This window comes from Salvelinus fontinalis, chromosome 2, assembly GCF_029448725.1.
Source record: "Salvelinus fontinalis isolate EN_2023a chromosome 2, ASM2944872v1, whole genome shotgun sequence".
Taxonomy (NCBI): domain Eukaryota; kingdom Metazoa; phylum Chordata; class Actinopteri; order Salmoniformes; family Salmonidae; genus Salvelinus; species Salvelinus fontinalis.
Window position 1 is genome coordinate 13,380,754 of NC_074666.1, and position 24,894 is coordinate 13,405,647.

The window sequence follows — 24,894 nt, forward strand, 5'->3', positions numbered from 1 at the left end:
AGATAATAGTAGATAGTAGATAGTAGATAGTAGTAGATAATAGTACATATCAGTATATAGTAGATATTAGTAGATAACAGTAGATAATAGTAAATAGTAGATACTAATAGATAGTAGATAATAGTAGATAGTATTAGATAGTAGATAACAGTAGATAGTATATAGTAGTAGATAGTATTTGATAATAGTAGATAATAGTAGATAGTAGATATTAGTAGATAATAGTACATATAAGTATATAGTAGATATTAGTAGATAACAGTATATAATAGTAAATAGTAGATACTAGTAGATAGTAGATAATAGTAGATAGTATTAGATAGTAGACAATACTAGACAATAGATAACAGTATATAGTATATAATAATAGATAGTAGTAGATAATAGTAGATATCAGTAGATAGTAGAAAATAGTAGATAGTAGATAGTAGATCATAGCAGATTGTATTAGATACTAGTAGATAGTAGATAATAGTAGATTGTAGTAGATAGTAGTAGATTATAGTAGATAGTAGATAATAGTAGATAGTAGTGGATAATAGTCGATAATAGTAGAGAGTAGATACTCGTAGATAGTAGTAGATCATAGTAGATAATACTAGGTTATATTAGATAACAGTATATAATAGTAGATAATGGTAGATTGTAGTAGATAATAGATAATAGTAGATAGTAGAAGTTAGTAGATAATAGTTGATAATAGTAGGTAATATTAGATACTAGTTGATAGTAGATAGTAGTAGTTAACAATATATAGTAGAAGTTAGGAGATAATAGTAGATAGTAGAAGTTAGTAGATAGTAATAGATAATAGTAGATACCAGTATATAGTAGATAACAGAAGATAATAGTAGATAGGAGATAATAGTAGATGATGATAGTATATAGTAGACAGTAGTAGATAGTAGATAGTAGTAGATAGTAGATAATAGTAGATAGTAGATAATAGTAGATAATAGATAGTAGACAATAGTAGATACTAGATAGTAGATAACAGTAGATAGTAGATAGTAATAGATAGTAGATAACATTAGATAATAGATAGTAATAGATAGTAGATAATAGTAGATAGTAGATAATAGTAGATTATGATAGTAGATAGTAGACAGTCGTAGATAGTAGATAGTGGACAGTAGTAGATAATAGATAGTAGATAACAGTAGATCGTAGATAGTAATATATAGTAGATAATAGTAGATAGTAGACAGTAGTAGACAGTAGATAATAGTAGATAGTAGATAATAGTAGATGATGATAGTAGATAGTAGACAGTAGTAGATAGTAGATAATAGTAGATAGTAGACAGTAGTAAATAGTAGATAATAGTAGATAGTAGACAGTAGTAGATAGTAGATAATAGTAGATAGTAGATAATAGTAGATTATGATAGTAAACAGTAATAGATATTAGATAATAGTAGACAGTAGACAGTAGTAGATAGTAGATAATAGACAGTAGATAATAGTAGATAATAGTATATAGTAGATAATAGTATATAGTAGACAGTAGTAGATAGTAGATAATAGTAGATAGTAGATAACAGTAGATGATGATAGTAGATAATAGTAGATAACAGATAATAGTAGATAATAGTAGATAGTAGATAATAGTAGATGATGATAGTATATCGTAGATAATAGTATATAGTAGATAATAGTAGATAATAGTATATAGTAGACAGTAGTAGATAGTAGATAATAGTAGATAGTAGATAATAGTAGATGATGATAGTAGATAGTAGACAGTAGTAGATAGTAGATACTAGTAGATAGTAGACAGTAGTATATAGTAGATAGTAGTAGATAGTAGACAGTGGTAGATAGTAGATAATAGATAATAGTAGATGATGATAGTAGATAGTAGATAATAGTAGATGATGATAGTAGATAGTAATAGATAGTAGATAATAGTAGATAATAGTAGATAATAGTAGATGGTGATAGTAGATAGTAGACAGTAGTAGATAGTAGATAGTAATAGATAGTAGATAATAGTAGATAGTAGACAGTAGTAGATAGTAGACCGTAGTAGATAGTAGATAATAGTAGATGATGATAGTAGATAGTAGACAGTAGTAGATAGTAGATAATAGTAGATGATGATAGTATATAGTAGACAGTAGTAGATAGTAGATAGTAGTAGATAGTAGATAATAGTAGATAGTAGATAATAGTAGATGATGATAGTAGATAGTAGACAGTAGTAGATAGTAGATAGTAATAGATAGTAGATAATAGTAGATGATGATAGTAGATAGTAGACAGTAGTAGATAGTGGATAATAGTAGATTATTATAGTAGATAGTGGATAATAGTAGATAATGATAGTAGATAGTAGATAATAGTAGATGATGATAGTAGATAGTAGACAGTAGTAGATAGTAGATAATAGTAGATGATAATAGTAGATAGTAGACAGTAGCAGATAGTGGATAATAGAAGTACAAATCACCACTCTAGAAGTAGTAAGAGTTTGGAAGCGATAATGTTACCTGTGCTAAATGGGGAGGAAATTACTAATTAAAGGACTGCTGCATTCTTTTAGTAGTGAATTCTAATTTCTAGTTCCACTTTGTAACTCAATAAAACATTTTATTGCGTTACAAAGTGGAATTAAAATTGATGTAATTGTAATAACATTTTAAAAATCGACACAAAATACTCTGTTATGCCAAAGTGGAAGATTTTTTTTTTTAAATGCAAAAGTTAATGAAAAATAAGAGTATTCAACATCCTGAGTCAATACATGCTAGAATCACCTTTGGCAGCGAATCCAGCTGTGAGTCTTTTGGGGTAAATTGCTAAGAGCTTTGTACACCTGGATTGTACAATATTTGCCCATCATTCTTTTTTCAATTCTTCAAGCTCTGTCCAGTTTGCTGTTGATCATTGCTAGACAGATATTTTCAAGTCTTGCCATAGATTTTCAAGCCAATTTAAGTCAAAACTGTAACTAGGCCACACGGCGTGTTGTCTTGCTGAACAACTCCAGTGTAGATTTGTCCTTTTGTTTTAGGTTATTGTCCTGATGAAAGGTGACTTAGTCTTCTAGTGTCTGTTGGAAAGCAGACTGAGCCAGGTTTCCCTCCAGGATTTTGCCTATGTTTAGCTCTAATCCGTTTATTTTCATTTAAAAAAACTCCCTAGTCCTCATCAATGACAAGCATACCAATAACATGATGCAGCCACCACCATGCTTGAAAATATGAAGAGTGGTACTCAGTGATGTGTTACATTTGTCACAGGTCTTGTTTTCTCCCTTGAGTGTACTACCTGAGGTTGCCACTGGAAAGCACCCTTGGGTTACTTCTAGTATCCAGGTGACCCTGATTGGACTTATTGGGATCACCTGCTGGATGACTATTTAGGTTCCTCTGTGGACTGGGCCAGTTGCTCAGGTCTCATGTTTTGTTCAGTGTTCTCGTGTGCCCTTGCGTTGTTGTTTTGCTATGAAGATCTTCAGTAAATATTCTGGATTTACCCATACCTCTGCCTGCTGTGTTTCTCTGCTCATGGGTCCGAGTTCATACTAGCACCAATATCACAGTATTGGATTTGCCCCAAGCATAACATTTTGTATTCAAGACAAAAAGTTAATTTCTTTGCCACATTTTTTGCAGTATTACTTTAGTGTCTTGTTGCAAACAGAATGCATGTTTTGGAATGTTTTTTATTCTGTACAGACTTCCTTCTTTTCACTCTGTCGTTTAGGTTAATATTGTCGAGTAACTACAATGTTGTTTTTCCATCCTCAGTTATCTCCTATCACAGGCATTAAACTCTGTACCTGCATTAATATTGCAATTGGCATCATGGTGAAATCCCTGAGCGGTTTCCTTCCTCTCCAGCAACTGAGTTAGGAAGGACTCCTGTATCTTTGTAGTAACAGGGTGCATTGATCCATAGCCTAATTAATAACTTCACTATGCTCAAAACGATATTCAGTGTTTTTGTCTCTCTTTTTTTATACCCATCTACCAATCGGTGTCCTTCTTTGCAAGGCATTGGAAAACCTCCCGGGTCTTTGTGGTCGAATATGTGCTTGAAATTCAGTGCTCGACTAAGGGGCTTTACAGATAATTGTATGTGTGGTGTACAGAGATGGGGTAGTCATAGAAAAATTATGTTAACCACTATTATTGCACAGAGAGTGAGTCCATGCAACTTATTATGTGATTTGTTAAGCACATTTTTACTCCTGAATGTATTTAGGCATCGCCATAACAAAGGGGTCGAATACTTATTGACTCAAGACATTTCAGCTTTTTATTTTTAATGAAAAAATCTACTTTGACATCATGGGATATTGTGTGAAGATTAGTGACACAAAATGTCAGGATGTAACACAACAAAATGTGGAAAAGGTCAAAGGGGGTTGAATACTTTCTGAAGGCGCTGTAAGTAGAATTTTCACTTGGTCATGTGTTGATGTCGATGGGAAACTAAAAGTATAAATTTGACTCAAGTGAAAGTTGCCTCTTAAGAACTGACTGGGTGAGTTTCAATTGTGTTGGCTTCCACTAAAGAGTCACATTACTTCATTGACCAATTGCACACAAGGTCCAAATCAAATTTGACTTCTGCTGTTAACGCAACCCTTCCGAAAGACACACATACACAGGTGTTTTTGGAAAGGTGAAGGGGGCTGCGACTCTGGGCACCTGTTGTTGTGGGGGGTTAAGTGCCTTGCTCAAGTGCACAACAGCAGGCGATGGCATCTAGGATTTGATTGCCATAGATTCTTTGATTGCCAGCTCACTTCCCACCTGTCATAAGACTAATGTCCACTAGAGGGAACCAGACACCACATTCACGTGTTCTGCTCTGTGATTTGTGATTTCAATTTTCAGTATAGAACCACCTGTTTTCTAAAAAGTTAAAGTATTGAGTAAAAACAACCCTCTTGGAAAAGACAGGAGTTATATTGTATATTATATTTGTGATATATGGACAATATACCACAGCCTTTAGTGTTGGTATATTGGCCATATACCACACCTACTCTGTCCTTATTGCTTAAATATGGCTATTCAGGCTTGACAGTTAGTGAAAGAAGAGTTTGCACATTGTCAGCCTGGAGGGTTGATGTAAATATACAGGTTTATTTCCATAATATCATTCACGTACAGAGAGAACCTAATTACAGCAAATGGACATTTGTTCATCTACATTTGTGCATTTGTAACGTCAGCGGCACAAAATGGAAAAATACTGAAAGAAAGGTATCTAAACAAGGGTTGGTAATCAACAATACACACATTGATCCTGGGATGGGATTGTCTTGGCAGAATAACACAAGAGAATTGGTCAAATAGGGATGGAAATTATGACATAGAAACCAGGTTACGGGCAACATAGACAAACATTTCACACTTCCACTTTCTCCTCAATGGCATCCTTCATTTTTCATTAAAAGTAGACCGGATGGATCTTGGTGAATCCAAGCATAACACTGACAGTGAAAGTTCATTATAAAACGTGAGTATCTGAAATTAGACATAGTTGTTCCTCCTCCAATACTGAGAATTCACAAAAAAACACTGACTGGGACGATGATGTAAACCACTGAAGAAGAAACAATAGTTTGCATCATCTCGTGGAGTCCTCTAGTCCTCTAGTCCTCTAGTCCTCTAGTCCTCTAGCCCTCTAGTCCTCTAGTCCTCTAGTCCTCTAGTCCTCTAGTCCTCTAGCCCTCTAGTCCTCTAGTCCTCTAGCCCTCTAGCCCTCTAGTCCTCTAGTCCTCTAGCCCTCTAGTCCTCTAGTCCTCTAGTCCTCTAGCCCTCTAGTCCTCTAGTCCTCTAGTCCTCTAGTCCTCTAGCCCTCTAGTCCTCTAGCTCTCTAGCCCTCTAGTCCTCTAGTCCTCTAGTCCTCTAGCCCTCTAGTCCTCTAGTCCTCTAGTCCTCTAGTCCTCTAGCCCTCTAGTCCTCTAGTCCTCTAGTCCTCTAGCACAGTGGACTTCCATATCCACAGAGTAGAGCAGCAGCACTGCATGCAGTAGTAGTCTTTAAAGTGTTGGCCCCAGTCAGAGGGATGCAGACAGCATCCATCCATCCTCACCATGTCTTCCCAATAGACTGAATATGCTCCTTAGCCTTCATCCTCAGAGACGCAATACTAGAATTACGAGGATCCGTCTCTTCCATGACTAACTTGTCCATGTACCCAGCTACGGCGCACTGGTATGGGGGCGGAGGAAGAGGGCGCGTAGAACCAATGTGAGGCAGGTTATGGTGTCCGAAACTGGGGGAGTTGAGGAAGGCTGGAGGGGAGTAGCTGGAGGCTCCTGGGAGGCCCTGAGAGGAGCTGGTAATGAAGCCGGGTAGGGACTGCAGTGGGGTGGAGGTGATGGCAGTGCTGAGCCATGGCTCCAGCTGCAGTCCGGAGCCCAAGGACTGGGAAGGGGAGCGACTGAAGGACAGGAGAGAGGAGGTGTCCTGGAGCTTAATGGAACTCACCTCCAGCTTCTCCTGGCGACGCCACTTGGCCCGACGGTTCTGGAACCACACCTGAGATGGAAGCATCACAACATTCTGATTAGACATTTTAGAATCATCACAACATTCTGATTAGACATTCTGGATCATTACAATATTCAAAATTAGATCTTCTAGAACTCACACATTCTGATCAGTCATTCTGGAACCACACTACATTCTGATTAGACATTCAACATTCTGATTATATATTCAGGAATCACACAACATTCTGATCAGTCATTCTGGAACCACACAACATTCAGATCAGTCATTCTGGAACCACACAACATTCTGATTAGACATTCTGGAACCACACAACATTCTGATTAGTCATTCTGGAACCACACAACATTCTGATTAGACATTCTGGAACCACACAACATTCTGATTAGTCATTCTGGAACCACACAACATTCTGATTAGACATTCTGGAACCACACAACATTCTGATTAGACATTCTGGAACCAGACAACATTCTGATTAGACATTCTGGAACCACACAACATTCTGATCAGTCATTCTGGAACCACACAACATTCTGATTAGACATTCTGATGTTCAATATTATGAGAACAGGGGAAAGGATGATTACATGCTAAAACAGGATTTCAGGGCCATTTTGAACAAATCATGACAATATTGAAATAGCCTACATTTAACCCTATCAATGATAACAAAGCTGAAGGTAAGATGAAAGAAAACCAGTCAATCGGGGAGCTTATCTACTGAGATTGACCCTTTGTCAAAACTTGTCAACTTCCCCAAAACTTTCCTGTCAAATTATATAAACTCAATTGGCTAATTCTCCAAACATGAAAACTTTGTTCGCTATTTGAGAAAGAGTTTATTTGCATTTAATATCTATAAAGAGAAAACATATTGAATATGAATGTTGAGTGTCCTCCTTGGTGTAATAAATTAGTTATTGTCATGTTATTAATACATATTGGACATTTTATCGATAAAAAAAATCGCGTCCATAATGAAAATAATATTGAAAAATTTGAAATGGAATTGCTTGATATGACTAACTGAAAATATTAACAAATATAGACCTAAAATATATATGTATATATATTTGAGAGAATGTTTGATGGCTACATGTTGTAAATAAATTGAGAATTAGCGATGATAGTGAAATGCTTAGGAGAACATCTATATGGCGTAATTTTGCCTATTTTAAAAAGTATATAGGACCTAAACTAAATGAGACGTTTTAAGATAAAATAACAAATTTTTACATAATTTAACGACTTATTTTAGCCCAATTGAATACATTTTCAATTGATAACATCCTATGTGATGCTAATTTCAAATACACACGTTTAAAATAACAATTAACAGTCTATCATCATCAATTATTCTGCGGTTAATATCCAAGTAGTCTATACTTACTAATATGTGACAGTTGACTAAGTACATTACCTACAAGTTAATAAACTGAAGTAGGACTTTGAATTGAGGAATTATGCCGAATACTGACATTATTGTTGTACAGGCCTAATTGTAAAAAGCTGACTATTCAAGTCCAGACAATTAAAGCTTCTTTCACGAGCCACGCATTCCAAAAAATATTATTTGAGAATCATAAATTAATGTCCCACAAATAAGAGAAAGGTATTGTGGAATAGTGGAACTTCAGTTGAGCCCCGTAATAAAATATAACTTTCTGTTTTCTTTTAAAGACAGAATCGAACATCATAACCACTGTAACGAGTCTGTCAAGTTGGCTCATATCTATATTACCTGCACTCGAACCTCCGGAAGATTCACTTTCATCGCGAGCTCCTCTCTGCTGTAGACGTCAGGATAGTGCGACTTCTCGAACGCTCTCTCCAGCTCATGCAGCTGAAAGGTTGTGAACGTAGTCCTGTTGCGCCGGTGCTTTTTCTTTGGGTTCTCATCATCGGACAGTTTATCCTCCCCGTCAGGTAAATCAGGACTAACAGAGGCCCCCGAACTGCTGCAGCAGACACCTAAAAACACATTATAGGCTAAATCAATGTATGAACTTCTTAAAGTGTTTTTGCCTTTATATGTCGCTTTTTACTCTGTGATTCTAAAGTCTACTTACACATATTTATAAACATGGAATAAATAGCCTACTGGTGTGAAAAAAAAACATTTTGAATCAATCAAGATTGAACCATTTTGAATCACCATTTTAGCAAGGCCTCTAGTTTAATACACATTGCAGTGTCACTTACTGTCAAAACTTTCCGTGTTGTGTTCTTTCTTCAGGGATGACATAATTCCGTTCCCTCTCCGCTCGGCGAGTTTCCCTGATGATCCATTGTATGAGACAGATTGACTATATATGTTTTCGTCTTTAAATCCCAATATTGCTTCAATACTGTGAACCCTCGCTGCTGCGGTGTTGTGGTTATTGCCGGGGTTCCGGACGAAACACGCAGAAGGTGACAGGCGCTCTTCCATGACTTCAGGAGTTGAACCAAGTAGCCACATTTGATGAAAAAATACTAATCTCAAACTATATTGAAATGACACTGATAAACAAATGTAGTCTAAACTCCCGATACATGTATTTTTAAAACAAAGTTTTAAGTCTTCAGAATGAATAGCAAAATGTTTTAATATAATGAAATACTAAATGTTAAATAGATTGAAACAACAATTCCGATTTGAAATAAAAATCTAAAATCGAATTGAAAAAATCTGCGTTAGTAAGCATCCGTCGCATCTCAGTAGAGGCACCTGTTAGTCTACTCGCTGACACTCCAGTAGTGGTTTTGTCTCATATAGGAGGCTGTATCTTCTGGGGTTTATAAAGTACTCCTTATGGTAAGACCCCCTTCACTCCGCCCATTTGACAGCCCCCACCTCCCCACCAAGACACGTAAAAGGGGGGTTGTCATGTTCGATTTGCCCCAGCCTTGGGTTTAGGGGTAACTACATTGTCCCCATTGAACCAATGCACCAATGCTGAGCTAGGCCGCTAACCCCTCCCCAAGACAAGTCTTCTGCCCTGCCTGTCAGTCAGTCAGTGTTGGTTTATAAACCGCCTTACATAAATCTTAAAACCATATCTCCAGATGTCATGGTTTGTGTCCCAAATACCACCCTTTTCCCTATTCCCTTTATGGTGCACTAATTTTGACCATTGGACCAAAGGGCTCTGTTCAAAAGTAAAGCACTATGTAGGCCCCGGGGATAGGGTGTCATTTGGAATTTGCAGGCCATGCTCACGATGGCCTGTAAAAGGAGCAGGTTGGGTAAGAGATTATGGCTTAAGGTAGTCAGAGAACAAAATCATAATTACAAGATGTTCAGTCAGGACATAGGATTACAAGATGTCAGATTAATGTTTGACTGGTGTCTTAATCAAAGGGTGAATACATTATTATCAGAACAAGTGACCAAATCACACATTTAGGGGATAATGATATCCTTACAAAAGAGACACATGTCATGTGCTCTTTTGTTTAATAAACAGGCCTAGGACCTACATAAAAAAATAGTTTAAATAGTTAAATAGTTATTGATAGGCCTATCGGCGTATTAGACGTTTTCTCAGAGAGGACGTCTACATGTCCACCTCCCAATACTTTAATTTTCAATAAAATAAATGTCATCATTCTTTTCACTCCAAAATAGGCCTAGTTGTTTTGTGTATTTAAAAAAAAAAAGTTAAATACATAAATAAATAAGAAATAAATACATGTATTTGCTCAATTGTCCAGTTATTTAGTTGAATTAATGCTTATTTGTTTAATTCTATTAAATTAGTTAAAAAGCCTGGCAACCAAAACACACAATAATATAATATGTGATTAGCAACAGCTATAAGTGTTATCCATGTTAGGCTACAGCCAGTAATCTTGATAATTGGACATATTTCAAGTTGGCTTGAATGTGTTGAATGAGTTGAGTGGCCTGTGTAAGCCTGTTGTTGCCTATTATCTGTGAACAAGAAAGCCACGACAGTTTCTGCTCCATTAACTAACCACTTGAGAGGTCATAGTTCACGCCGTAGTTACATCGTTACATCTTTAGGCCTATACAGTATATAACTTTATTATGTGAGAGGTTAACCATACAGACCTTAGTTTAGCCCAGTGGCCCAGTGGGCCTGCCATTGAGGTGCAAATAAAATGTCTTAACTTCCTCAATATTGTGGGGAATATGTGTAATTAACACTAAGCAAAGATTGACAGCAGTCTGGTAATCCCTGGCCCACACGCTGCTTAAGGGGATTAGTTTTTTTCTTTCTCTAAAGAGGTAAAACCCTTAAAACTATTTAGCTTTTCCTAATTGCAGAAGGTAACATTATCCTCTGTTTGCCAAAGAGTCCGGTAGGCACTGCACAAGGAGAGCAGGATCTAGTGTGCTGAGAACTAGCAGTCACGATGTACTGTAGCTTGTAACTTAAATATATATTTTAGTTACAATTAGGGGATGCATATTGGATATAAAAGGGTTATTGGACTCTTGACTCATTACCATATTTGTAGTTCACATTATTAATTACAATATCCAGGGCTGGGGGGCAACTTTGTTAAAGTCCATTTAGTAAATGAATGTCAAGCATTTCAATTTAATAAAAAAAAATCCTCAATGAGTCTATTGATCCTTGGCCTTGACAACCGTATGAGCAATTTGATAGCTGGATATTATGTAGAACAGGTTTTATATGCTATTATTGTACCTCTGACCTCGTTGTGCCTTTGGCTTTGACATTGCTCTGTCTGTTGAAAACCAGTCATCTAGCTGGCTCACACTAGTAAAAAAGTATGTGATGATCTAATCTCACACCTTTGAGGGGGTTCCAACTACTCCACTGAGGAATATGTGATGTGTGGGTTTCTAATGTAAAATACTGGCTATATGATTTCATCAAAATACAGAAAACGTGTCTTCCATTCCCCCTATATAACTCTAACCTTCTGTGGAAACTTGAACGCAACTTGTCTTGTCTAGTATTCTAGCTAACTGAGTCCAATCCAAATGATTTGAGAGTCTGTCATAAGCAGTTAACCTGATGAGGTGGGACAACCTCCTCGGCAACCTTCGTCCTATTAACGGCTAATGGTTTACCAGAACATTCCCAATCCAAGGCATTCTGAACATTGGACTCACGTGAAACTCACAAGATGGAGGGTTTCTTCACCCAAACTAACCTACCCTAACAACAGTTGCTAAATAATCTCAAATGATTCGAAGACCCATTTCTTTATTCAGCCTCTGATAGTGTGCTAGTGTAATTCACATATTTAAAATCTAATCTAGAGTTACTTTCGATTTCTGTCTGTTATATCACTCATTAGGAATATATGTATTTGTAAATAGAAGGCTTCGGATCTGTGAACAGCTATAAGAGAAATAATGTCAAATAGTCGGTCATTTTATACAAGTCAGTCGTTTTATTTGTCATTGGCTTCTGCATGAACATGTATAATTCTAACAGCACAACATAACTTTACATTTAATATATATATATATTTTAGAATAATCCAAAATCCTTAACATTAGTACTTCAGTGTGTAGGTCAATGTTAATGTACAGTTTGTTTAATTATGGATTAAAGACTATATATTTTATTTAAATGATGGATTGTGCAAAACTGCAAGTATTTATCTCTTACAGGCTTGTTTTATGCTTGTTGTTTTGGATAAACATTGATAGAGGTGATTGTCAAAGATTTACAATTGTATGTGTGGAGCAGGATATGCAACAGAATGCATTTTGCAACTGTCCAAAATATTGTCAGTTGCATAAAGTGTAAAAGTGGCCATCATGAGTGTCATAATTTCCTAATTAACCGATGAAACATGGAGAATAACACAAATGGGGGAGAAACAAATCTAAAACAGCATTCATTCACACACATACAAAAAATACGTACTTTTACAAGTTATACAAACAGCAAATTAAGGGGAGACTTCAAAACAGAAACCGATTCACACAAGAAGTTGTTTGGGAAATTAACTTCCATTTCAGCAAGACCTGCTACCATTGGATGTCGCCAAGCAGATTTCACAGCTTTGATCATTGATAGGGGGAGATAGAGGACTCTCTTAGACCTGGGTTCAAATAGTATATGTTTTCTTTCAGCTGTGCTTGATTGAGCTTACCTGGCACAATTATGGAACCAACAATGGAATAGTACCAAAAGTGCAAACCAACTCGGCCCGTCCATTTGGCACTCCCCAGACAGGCTCAATCAAAACACTCAAAGGAGACTTTAAAACATGGGTACTCAAGTACTAGTTGAGAAGGTCCGGTCAAACAAATTTCCTATGTGGCTAAGGTCCAGATGGATAATGTCATTTATCGGCGTAGTAACAAACACCAACCTCACAACCCATTGGACCCCAAACTGTTCACACCCCTCTTGTTGGCGTAGAGAAAATTTTGCAGTTTTAAAGCAAATTCCCTGCAATTCTACACATTTCACATTGGGCAGAGAATTTTGTTGCTGTTTCAAAGCTAATTTCCTGCAATTCTACACGTCTTATGTGTGTTTAAATGATACCAGGGGTCGAAGCCCGATCGAGTTCTATTTTTTTAACAATAAATAGATGCGGTCCACCAGTTGAGTATAGGAGCTTTAAAATAGCTCAGATACTTATTTTAGACCCAGGTCTGCTGGGTGGAGATTGGAGACTCTTATAGGATCGGTTTGTTTACAGTCGATCCTAAATCACTCCCTTTCCCTCCCCCTTGTTCCTTTACACCTTTATGTTAGCATGTCTAATGGTCTTAATAAGTATAGGCAGTGTGGTGGTACAGCTTCCACCATATTTCTTCCACCTTCAGATCTGCAAACATTGAAGGGTTAGGGCCAAGGGATCGAATCGGGCTAGGGATGGAATTGGGACCGGCTGTTCATGAAGTGAAATCTTCCATTTTATTTTATTTACATGACAGAGCATTTCTCCTCTGCCTTGGCTTTCATCTCCGTCACGGTGGCCGAGGCCTTCTCCTTGAGCTGGTCCATGTCCATGTTCTGGAGGTTCTGAATGCCACCCAAGATGGAGTCCTTGTCCTCCTCCTCCGTGGCATCCTCGTCCACCATCTTGAGGAGCTCCTCGGGTACGTCCACGTCGTCTCCAGCCATGGCCAGCATGTTATCGTCCTGCTCGCTCTGGAGAGAGTAGAGACCAATACAGACATTATATTTATTTTATAGCTTGTAATATTATTATTAGTCAGGACATCAGCTAGTAAGACAGACGGAGATCATGTTCTCGTCCTGCTCGCTCTGTTAGAGAAACAATAGAGATGTTACATTAGCTAGCGTCGTTAGACAGACAGACAGACAGACAGACAGACAGACAGACAGACAGAAACACAGACAGACAGAAACACAGACAGACAGAGACAGACAGACAGACAGACAGACAGACAACCTCTTTCATCCTGTCTCGCTCTGTACAGACAGATGTTAGATTAGCTAGTAAAACATGGAGAGACATCAAATAAATTAAACTAATACAACAAGTGTAGACTTCACTGTGAAATGTTTACTTACGAGCCCTTTGCCAACAATGCAGTTAAAAAGTAAGAACATTTCCAAATAGATAAAATGTTAAAAATAGTAACACGATTAAATAACAATGACGAGGGTATATAAAGGCTATCTATATACAAGGAGTACCGGTACCGAGTCAGTGTACTGGGGTATGAGGTTGTTGGAGTGATTGATTGAGGTAAAATGGTTAGGTGATTTATTGAAGTACTATGTACATATAGGTTTGGTTAGGTGATTGATTGAGGTAATATGTACATGTAGGTTTGGTTAGGTGATTGATTGAGGTAATATGTACATATAGGTTTGGTTAGGTGATTGATTGAGGTAATATGTACATGTAGGTTTGGTTAGGTGATTGATTGAGGTAATATGTACATGTAGGTTTGGTTATGTGATTTATTGAAGTACTATGTGCATATAAGTAGGGGGTGAAAAGCATAATGTCTGGGTAGCCATTTGATTAACTGTTTAGCAGTCTTATAGCTTTTGGGTAGAAACTTCAGGAGTTTCTGGTCCCAGATATGGCGATCCGGTACCACTTGTGTGGCAGCAGAGAGAACAGACAGTGGCTGGAGTCTTTGATCATTTTTAGGGTGTTCCTCTGACACAACCTGGTATCCTGCAATAACTACACACAACTACACGCAAGGCACGGGATGAGTGTCGTTTTAACACCTCACTGGTGCACATGTCACTAGTAAAAACAAATGGTCACTTAGGAATCCTTAGTTTGAGCACGCTTAATGCAATAAAGAAGAAGAAGAAGAAACAGATTGACTGAATAAACTGCGACAACCTCAAACCTACATTCTAGAACCTGTTGAAACCTACATTCTAGAACCTGTTGAAACCTCCATTCTAGAACCTGTTGAAACCTACATTCTAGAACCTATTGGAACCTATTTTCTAAACTCCAGGAAGGCTGATCTGAAACCTGCGTTAGCCTTTCCGTTGTAAACCATGACGACGGCCAGGTGTGAGGATTCTAAAGATGTCCGCCACAGTCTTACACAAGAGACTAATTCCATTAGTTAAACATGACAGATTTTGCAGTTACAAATACAATCACGTTATTTCACCATTCATTGTGTTCCTCAGTTGTGATGACTATCTTGTACAATGCCTTTAACCAAATGTAAAATAATCTTTATGTTGGGTTGTCTGTCATGGTGAAACAATACTTACTGGACTCAATAGGCGTTGTATAGGTTGTATAGCCTTTTCCATAAACATGTCTATTTAAACTAACTGAATCTATACATATTCATGATATATGAATATGTTGTCTATTGTTTTGAAGTATTCTGAAGTGTCGTTCCACATATAGAAATGAAAATAACGAACAAGAAGATTGAATATTGAACTGAATGACGTGTGAGAGGCATTCTGCAAAAAGCAAACACGGAAGCCATTTACGTTCACCTCAGTCAGGATGATTTCTTTTCAATACTTAAATTATATAAATATATATTCTGCTTTTTGCTACTGTAAGCAGAGCTTTATACATGGTAGTGGTAATATATCCATTCAAAAACATTGAACTATCGCTTTTCTTTCAGTAATGACGTATATAAAATCAGAAATCGAACTGTACCTTATTTCCGCTCGTCATAACAACTGGTTAAAAATAACTTCCTGATCAAGCAGCTTTCAATAGATCCCAATAGATCCAAACAGTAGATTATTCTACAGAATCTAACCTAGATGTGGCTGTCAACGTCGCTCAACCAGCACTGTCTTCACTCCCCAGAGCCACATTAACACCTAGCAGAGCAGATGGCTTCTGGTCTTGTTTTAAGCCCACAGCACAATATAGGACACCATGTCAAGTCTCCAGGTCTTTCATGGAACATCTTGCCTTCACTGTAATCTGCTGGCAGTTAGCCACCTCCACCTCCCGCTGTACGGCCTAAAGTAAACTGCCCAAGTACTAGGCCAAGGGATAAAAACAGCGTCTAGCCTGTAAACATCAACCACTGCAGGTCAGGCTCAACCATTGAGTTGTTCACCAGGGTTGAGGTTTGAGTCCATTTCAATTCATTCAATTTAGGAAGTACAATTGTAGTCTACGTTTGGGCTCCCGAGTGGCGCAGCGGTCTAAGGTACTGCATCAACACAGAATCCAGGCTGTATCACAACCGGCCGTGTTTGGGAGTCACAAGGGCGGCACACAATTGTCCTAGTGTCATCCGGGGTTGGCCGTCATTGTAAATAAGAATTTGTTTTGTCACCTAATTTGTCTGACTTGCCTAGTTAAATAAATTTGAAATGTAAAATTACATAACCTCATTGTTCCATCCAAAGGTCTCTGCATCTGAGCAATTATTGGCAATGAACGTGTTTTCTATTTTAACATTTGCTCTACAAGTATGTAAACATACAGTATAACATAAAACAGTGCAGAATTCAGGAAGTAAAGTAAAGTTGAAATCATCTACTCTAGAGAGTGATTAGTGACAGGGTTGTACAGGTTGTAATTCAGGAGGAATAGGTTGTCACAGGGGGCTGAACAGGTTGTAATTCAGGAGGAATAGGTTGTCACAGGGGGCTGAACAGGTTGTAATTCAGGAGGAATAGGTTGTCACAGGGGGCTGAACAGGTTGTAATTCAGGAGGAATAGGTTGTCACAGGGGGCTGAACAGGTTGTAATTCAGGAGGAATAGGTTGTCACAGGGGGCTGAACAGGTTGTAATTCAGGAGGAATAGGTTGTCACAGGGGGCTGAACAGGTTGTAATTCAGGAGGAATAGGTTGTCACAGGGGGCTGAACAGGTTGTAATTCAGGAGGAATAGGTTGTCACAGGGGGCTGAACAGGTTGTAATTCAGGAGGAATAGGTTGTCACAGGGGGCTGAACAGGTTGTAATTCAGGAGGAATAGGTTGTCACAGGGGGCTGAACAGGTTGTAATTCAGGAGGAATAGGTTGTCACAGGGGGCTGAACGGGTTGTAATTCAGGAGGAATAGGTTGTCACAGGGGGCTGAACAGGTTGTAATTCAGGAGGAATAGGTTGTCACAGGGGGCTGAACAGGTTGTAATTCAGGAGGAATAGGTTGTCACAGGGGGCTGAACGGGTTGTAATTCAGGAGGAATAGGTTGTCACAGGGGGCTGAACAGGTTGTAATTCAGGAGGAATAGGTTGTCACAGGGGGCTGAACAGGTTGTAATTCAGGAGGAATAGGTTGTCACAGGGGGCTGAACAGGTTGTAATTCAGGAGGAATAGGTTGTCACAGGGGGCTGAACAGGTTGTAATTCAGGAGGAATAGGTTGTCACAGGGGGCTGAACAGGTTGTAATTCAGGAGGAATAGGTTGTCACAGGGGGCTGAACGGGTTGTAATTCAGGAGGAATAGGTTGTCACAGGGGGCTGAACAGGTTGTAATTCAGGAGGAATAGGTTGTCACAGGGGGCTGAACGGGTTGTAATTCAGGAGGAATAGGTTGTCACAGGGGGCTGAACAGGTTGTAATTCAGGAGGAATAGGTTGTCACAGGGGGCTGAACAGGTTGTAATTCAGGAGGAATAGGTTGTCACAGGGGGCTGAACAGGTTGTAATTCAGGAGGAATAGGTTGTCACAGGGGGCTGAACGGGTTGTAATTCAGGAGGAATAGGTTGTCACAGGGGGCTGAACAGGTTGTAATTCAGGAGGAATAGGTTGTCACAGGGGGCTGAACGGGTTGTAATTCAGGAGGAATAGGTTGTCACAGGGGGCTGAACAGGTTGTAATTCAGGAGGAAGGGGTTGTCACCTTTGGGAGTCTGTACTTGTCTCGTAGGCACACCCGCAGAGTTGCCCTCTCAGCTTTCTTGTGTAAGAAGTCGGCATCTCTCTCCATCCTGAACAACAGAGAAAATAAATGATTGATTAATTGATTGATTAATGAATTTATATATAGTGTGACCACACAATGGATAACTTTATTTGCATGCATACTGTATACTTGTTTCATTTGTATTCAAGCAACAATAACGGTCTGAGTATGATCTTGTTTCAACCAAAGGGACAGTCAATATACCATACTAATGCAACACATGATACTGTGAAGCTAAGAGGATGCAGCGTTTATGGAGGTTGACCTTAACGACAAGCTGCATGTCTCATGGGTAAACCATCAGATGGGTTTAGGTAAAGAGGTAAGGAGGTTCACACTACATACTCTCACTGTTCAGTCATTTGATTCTTCCGGAATTTGAAAAGAGAACATGGAGGATGTCTGGGCTGGCGAGAACATGGAGGATGTCTGGGCTGGCGAGAACATGGAGGATGTCTGGGCTGGCGAGAACATGGAGGATGTCTGGGCTGACGAGAACATGGAGGATGTCTGGGCTGACGAGAACATGGAGGATGTCTGGGCTGGCGAGAACATGGAGGATGTCTGGGCTGGCGAGAACATGGAGGATGTCTGGGCTGGCGAGAACATGGAGGATGTCTGGGCTGCTGAGAACATGGAGGATGTCTGGGCTGACGAGAACATGGAGGATGTCTGGGCTGACGAGAACATGGAAGATGTCTGGGCTGACGAGAACATGGAGGATGTCTGGGCTGGCTGCTATAATAAAGTAGTTGTATGGTTGTACTATTTATGACTTTATCATCTAATGTGCTGCTTATACAGTATTTCCTCCTGTTTAGAAAAATCAAAAGCTGCAAACTCTATGGCTCCAATGATAATAATGGATTAGACCAACGTTTCAACTGCTTTCCTCCTGTGTCATTATTATGGCTTTAAACAACCCGTAGCATGTCATCACAACCCGTAGCATGTCATAACAACCCGTAGCATGTCAATTGCCATTGGGCAGTCAGATTATACAACCGTGGTCAACTCATTAGTGTATTGACTTTAGGATAATCATTATGAGAATCCTTGGTTGTGTTCCAAGTGGCTCCCTATTCTCTATATAATGCACTAGCCTAGCAGTTAGAGCCCTATTCTCTATATAATGCACTAGCCTAGTGGTTAGAGCCCTATTCTCTATATAATGCACTAGCCTAGCAGTTAGAGCCCTACTTTCTAATGCACTAGCCTAGTGGTTTGAGCCCTATTCTCTATATAATGCACTAGCCTAGTGGTTCGAGCCCTATTCACTATATAATGCACTAGCCTAGCAGTTAGAGCCTTACTCTCTAATGCACTATCCTAGTGGTTAGAGCCGCATTATCTATATAATGCACTAGCCTAGCGGTTAGAGCCCTATTCTCTAATGCACTAGCCTAGCGGTTAGAGCCTTAGAGCCCTATTCTCTAATGCAATAGCCTAGCAGTTAGAGCCCTACTCTCTAATGCACTAGCCTAGCAGTTAGAGCCCTACTCTCTATTTAATGCACTAGCCTAGCAGTTAGATCCCTACTCTCTATTTAATGCACTAGCCTAGCAGTTAGAGCCCAATTCTCTGTATAATGCACTAGCCTAGTGGTTAGAGCCCTACTCTCTAATGCACTAGCCTAGCAGTTAGAGCCCTACTCTCTAATGCACTAGTCTAGCAGTTAGAGCCCTATTCTTTATATAATGCACTAGCCTAGCAGTTAGAGCCCAATTCTCTATATAATGCACTAGCCTAGTGGTTAGAGCCCTACTCTCTAATGCACTAGTCTAGCAGTTAGAGCCCTATTCTCTATATAATGCACTAGCCTAGCAGTTAGAGCCCTACTCTCTAATGCACTAGCCTAGTGGTTAGAGCCCTACTCTCTAATGCACTAGCCTAGCAGTTAGAGCCCTACTCTCTAATGCACTAGTCTAGCAGTTAGAGCCCTATTCTCTATATAATGCACTAGCCTAGCAGTTAGAGCCCTATTCTCTAATGCACTAGCCTAGTGGTTAGAGCCCTACTCTCTAATGCACTAGCCTAGTGGTTAGAGTCCTACTCTCTAATGCACTAGCCTAGTGGTTAGAGCATTGGGCCGATAACCAGAAGAATGCTGTTTTGAATACCTGAGCACACCCTGAAATACAACACATTTCACTGCACTTATCGGGTGTATGTGACAATACACTATATTATTACTTTTGGCCAGAGCCCTATGGGATTCCCGAGGGCCCTGTTCAAAAGTAGTACACAACACAACAATTCTCTTGGCTATGTTCAAATAAAATGTTATTGGTCACATACAGGTGTTTAGCAGATGTTATTGCGGTTGTAGCGAAAATGCTTGTGTTTCTAGCTCCAACAGTGCAGTAATATCTAACAAGTAATATCGAACTATTTCACAACATATACCCAATACACACAAATCTAAAGTAAAGGAAATAAATATTTGGATGAGCAATGTCAGAGCGGCATAGACTAAGAATATAGAACGTAATAGAATACAGTATGTACACTACCGTTCAACAGTTTGGGGTCACTTAGACATGTCCTTGTTTTTGTCCATTAAAATAACAGAAATACAGTGTAGACATTGTTAATGTTGTAAATGACTGTTGTAGCTGGAAACGTTTTTTTTTAATGGAATATCTACATAGGTGTACAGTTGCCCATTATCAGCAACCATCACTCCTGTCTTCCAATGGCACGTTGTGTTAGCTAATCCAAGTTTATCATTTTAAAAGGCTAATTGATCATTAGAAAACCCTTTTGCAATTATGTTAGCACAGCTGGAAACTGTTGTGCTAATTAAAGAAGCAATAAAACCTTCTTTAGACTAGTTGAGTATCTGGAGCATCAGCATTTGTGGGTTCGATTACCAACAGTGAAGAGGCGACTCCGGGATGCTGGCCTTCTAGGCAGAGTTCCTCTGTTCAGTGTCTGTGTTCTTTTGCCCATCTTATTATATTATTCTTATTGGCAAGTCTGAGATATGGCTTTTTCTTTGCAGCTCTGCCTAGAAGGCCAGCATCACAGAGTCACCTCTTCATTGTTGACGTTGAGATTGGTGTTTGTGAGGTGTCTGTTTCTCAAACTAGACACTAATGTACTTGTTCTCTTGCTCAGTTGTGCACTGGGGCCTCCCACTCCTCTTTCTATTCTGGTTAGAGCCAGTTTGCGCTGTTCTGTGAAGGGAGTAGTACACAGCATTGTATGAGATCTTCAGTTTCTTGGCAATTTCTCGCATGGAATAGCCTTAATTTCTCAGAATGAGAATAGACTGACGAGTTTAAGAAGAAAGTCCTTTGTTTCTTGCCATTTTGATCCTGTAATCGAACCCACAAATGCTGATGATCCAGATACTCAGCTAGTCTAAAGAAGGCCAGTTTTATTGTGTCTTTAATTACCACAACAGTTTTCAGCTGTGCTAACATAATTGCAAACGGGTTTTCTAATAGTCAATCAGCCTTTTAAAATGATAAACTTGGATTAGCTAACACAATGTGCCTTTGGAACACAGGAGTGATGGTTGCTGATAATGGGCCTATGTAGATATTCCATAAAAAAATCAGCCGTTTCCAGCTACAATAGTCATTTACAACATCAACAATGTCTACACTGTATTCCTGATCAATTTGATGTTATTTTAATGGACATAAAATGTGCTTTTCTTTAAAAAACAAGGACATTTCTTAGTGATCCCAAACTTTTGAACGGTGTTGTTCATATGAGATGAATAATGCAAAAAATGTAAACGTTATTAAAGTGACTAGTGTTCCATTATTAAAGTGGCCAGTGATTTCAAGTCTATGGATATAGGGCAGCATGTATATGTGCCAACCTCATTGGTCGCTGTGGAGAGGGAACTGTTTCCCCTAGCCAATTAAACGTGAGGATTATTAGTTGGCCAGATTGAGGGTTTGGGCCAGATTGAGGATTAGGACAAATTACCCAACACAGCCACAGTACACTGATTGTACAAAACATTACCATGACATAGACTGACCAAGTGAATCCAGGTGAAAGCTATGATCCTTTATTGATGTCACTTGTTAAATCCACTTCAAATCAGTGTAGATGAAGAGACAGGTTAAAGAAGGATTTTTAAGCCTTGAGACAATTGAGACATGAATTGTGTGTGTGCCATTCAGAGGGTGAATGGGCAAGACAAAATATTTAAGTGCCTTTGAACGCGTTATGGTAGTAGATGCCAGGCACACCAGTTTGAGTGTGCCAAGAACTGCAACGCTGCTGGGTTTTTCACACTCAACAGTTTCCCGTGTGTATCAAGAATGACCCACCACCCAAAGGACATCCAGCCAACTTCACGCAACTTTAGGAAGCATTGTAGTAAACATGGGCCAGCATCCCTGTGGAACGCTTTGGACACCTTGTAGTTCCCTGACGAATTGAGGCTGTTCTGAGGGCAAAAGGGGGTCAACTCAATATTAGCAAGGTGTTCCTAATGTTTTGTACACTCATTGCGTCACACTAACTCCTGCTCTGCTCTGAGAGTCATAGGCCCGAAGACACCCAACACAAAATGAGGAATACAAGAAGGTTATAAGGTGGTCATACACACACTTATAATGCATTATAACCGCAGGCTTTAAGTAAAAGTGCTTTGACATTTAGCATCGGATCTGTGTGCGGCCATTTTCCACCAGACGACAACAGAATTGTTCACTAAATCATGCGAGGAAGGGCTGATCTGCTTACATAATCTGGTTACATAATCTGGTTTGGCTGATGCGTCCATCAGAAGATTATATTTCTGTAAAACATCAACATGTCAAATTAAATCAAATATTATTATTGTTCACATACACATGGTTAGCATATGTTATTGCGAGTGTAGCGAAATGCTTGTAACATGTCAGTTTTAGGCTAAGGCTATGCTATATTTTGTGCAATGTAGAAAATTATTACACACAAATAATGTAACATTTATGGACTCATTTATTGATTGCTTAAATACATTTAAAAAATATTAATTTTACTGAATATTAAAACATACAATCTACCCGCAGCGAAGCAGCTCAACATTGACATGACATTCAGTCATCTAAAAGACTCCCATCCAGAGAGACCCACAGGAGCAACCAGGGTCAAGTGCCCAGCTCAAGGGCACGTCAAAAGATCTCTCACCAAGTCAAAACCGGGACCCGAACCAGCGACCTAGCAGCCACCGGCCGGAGATCCTAACCGCCAGGCCATCAACCATCCAAGACCCCCCCAACCCCCCACAAAAAAACTCTCCCTCTGTTGTCTCCAGTTCCACATCTCAACCCTCAGTTTCCCTCAGCCCATCCCACCCATCTCTGCTGACCACCCTCTTTGTATTTCTACACGCCATACAGTATCTTTCAACTATGCTGTGATGTAACATTCAATTTGAATCTAATTTAATAGAATCCAGAGATTGCGAGTTAATGTTTTGAACAGTGACTGAACATGCCCTACTGGGCAGCAGCCACATCATTTTACATAATAAAACAAAATGGCTGCCATGGCAGTGAAACCACAGTTATGAGCTCTTCCTCCTGTTTGTCAACTAGTACCTGTCTGAAATTGTGGATATGGATGAATAAACTGGACAGTGTTGAAATGATTCGAGATAGACATAACAGTAAGATTACTTTTGATCTGTGATTTTTCACTTCACCATCAAAGCTCCTCCTACAACGTCGCAGTTGAATTAAATCACCATGGGGGAAATTCAGCAGCCATTTTAGAATCCTCCTGGAGGCTTAATAGTTCAGGCTCTAAATTAGACTGAACTGAATTCACTTTTCAAAATGTAAGACTATTTTACAGACTGTATTACAGACCATTTTACAGACCATTTTACTTTATTGTAGCACTGACCTTTTGAGTGTTATTCAAATTCAATGTCGGTAAGCCAGTGTGGCTTCAAAAACAACATTGTTGATATTACAACAGAGGGTCAATGATCAGAGATGAATTGTGTAATGGTGGTCGTGGAGTTAAGGTGTCTGCTCTGACCTTGAGTGACAAAACCCTCAAGAAAATAAATAGCGCAAAAATAAACATAAATTGTAATCTGTAACAACGGGAATAAATGTTGATAAATTAAAGTTATGAATTCAACAAAACAACAAGATTTAAAATGAACAAATCATTTGCAAGGTGATTTCCTGTAGATTTCTGCATGGTGCTTGTCAAGGTCAGATAGAATAAGGGTGGTGGAGCTGACACTCTGTAGGGTTAGCCAGCCATGTTGTCTCATAGCCACTCATGATCCAACAACACCAAAACAAAATGGAGGTAACTCAGGCAGTCAGGGCAGGTTACTTACTTCTCCTCCACCAACTGTTTTTGGTACTCCTCATACTCCTCGCGTGTCATCCCTGCTGCTTTGGCCGGGTCTGCAGGGGCCGCCTCCGCTTCCTCCTCTCCTCCACCCATAGGATTCAAACCAGCCAGCGGGTTAGGCATCATGGTCTTGATTAGGAACATCTCGATCCCCTATAGAGTTCTGCTGTACTAGGATAAACAGATATTATATTATTGGTAAATAGGACTAGTTGTTTCTCTGGCTTCTACCGTTGGGTTGGGATTGCTAGCGATTGGTTAAGTCCAATGGGATCCTGTATATTCTGTCTAGCTAACCTGTGCTGCTGCTTGGGTGTGTAATGAAGGATGCACTGACGGCTAGGGAACAGACACCAACAACAAAAAATACGGTCAGCCGTAATCTGGATTAAACCTCACTACAGCCCCACGATGCTAAGAGGCAGATGGCCTGGTTTTCCGCCTCTATTTTTAACACACAACTTTAATGATTGATATTGATAAATGGGACAGGTGCAATCAATGACAGTATTAGTGTATAGCACAATGCAAAGGTCACAGTCAAATTTTGGGGATTTCAAGATCCCAAGACATTCTTGCTCCCCTGTCACATTAGTTGTTGCTTCCGCCCGCCTACTGCTAGTTAATCACATTACTGAACAAGGTTTGGCCCCTCCCATCTGCCAGAGATATCCGTTTATATCCTGGATGAGTTGGGGGGAGGGGGAGTTGAGGGCTGGAGGAGCTGAGGGTGGGGGAGGAGTGGGAGCTGAGGGTGGGGGGAGGAGTGGGAGCTGAGGGCTGGAGG

At 39.3% G+C, this 24,894-nt stretch overlaps 2 protein-coding genes across 2 annotated transcripts; both read right to left on the minus strand.

Moving 5' to 3' along the window:
• Positions 1-5,076: 5,076 nt before the first annotated feature.
• Positions 5,077-9,218, minus strand: rx3 (retinal homeobox gene 3). The gene is made up of 3 exons (XM_055864250.1): positions 8,684-9,218; positions 8,223-8,452; positions 5,077-6,505 (listed from the first exon to the last, which is right to left on the minus strand). The coding sequence occupies exons 1-3, from the start codon at positions 8,940-8,942 to the stop codon at positions 6,053-6,055; spliced, it is 942 nt and encodes a 313-aa protein (XP_055720225.1). The 5' UTR covers positions 8,943-9,218; the 3' UTR covers positions 5,077-6,052.
• Positions 9,219-11,857: 2,639 nt separating this feature from the next.
• cplx4a (complexin 4a) lies at positions 11,858-24,476 on the minus strand. The gene is made up of 3 exons (XM_055864275.1): positions 24,091-24,476; positions 17,715-17,802; positions 11,858-13,581 (listed from the first exon to the last, which is right to left on the minus strand). Exons 1-3 carry the CDS (start codon positions 24,249-24,251, stop codon positions 13,354-13,356), a joined length of 477 nt encoding a protein of 158 aa, XP_055720250.1. The 5' UTR covers positions 24,252-24,476; the 3' UTR covers positions 11,858-13,353.
• Positions 24,477-24,894: the final 418 nt, after the last annotated feature.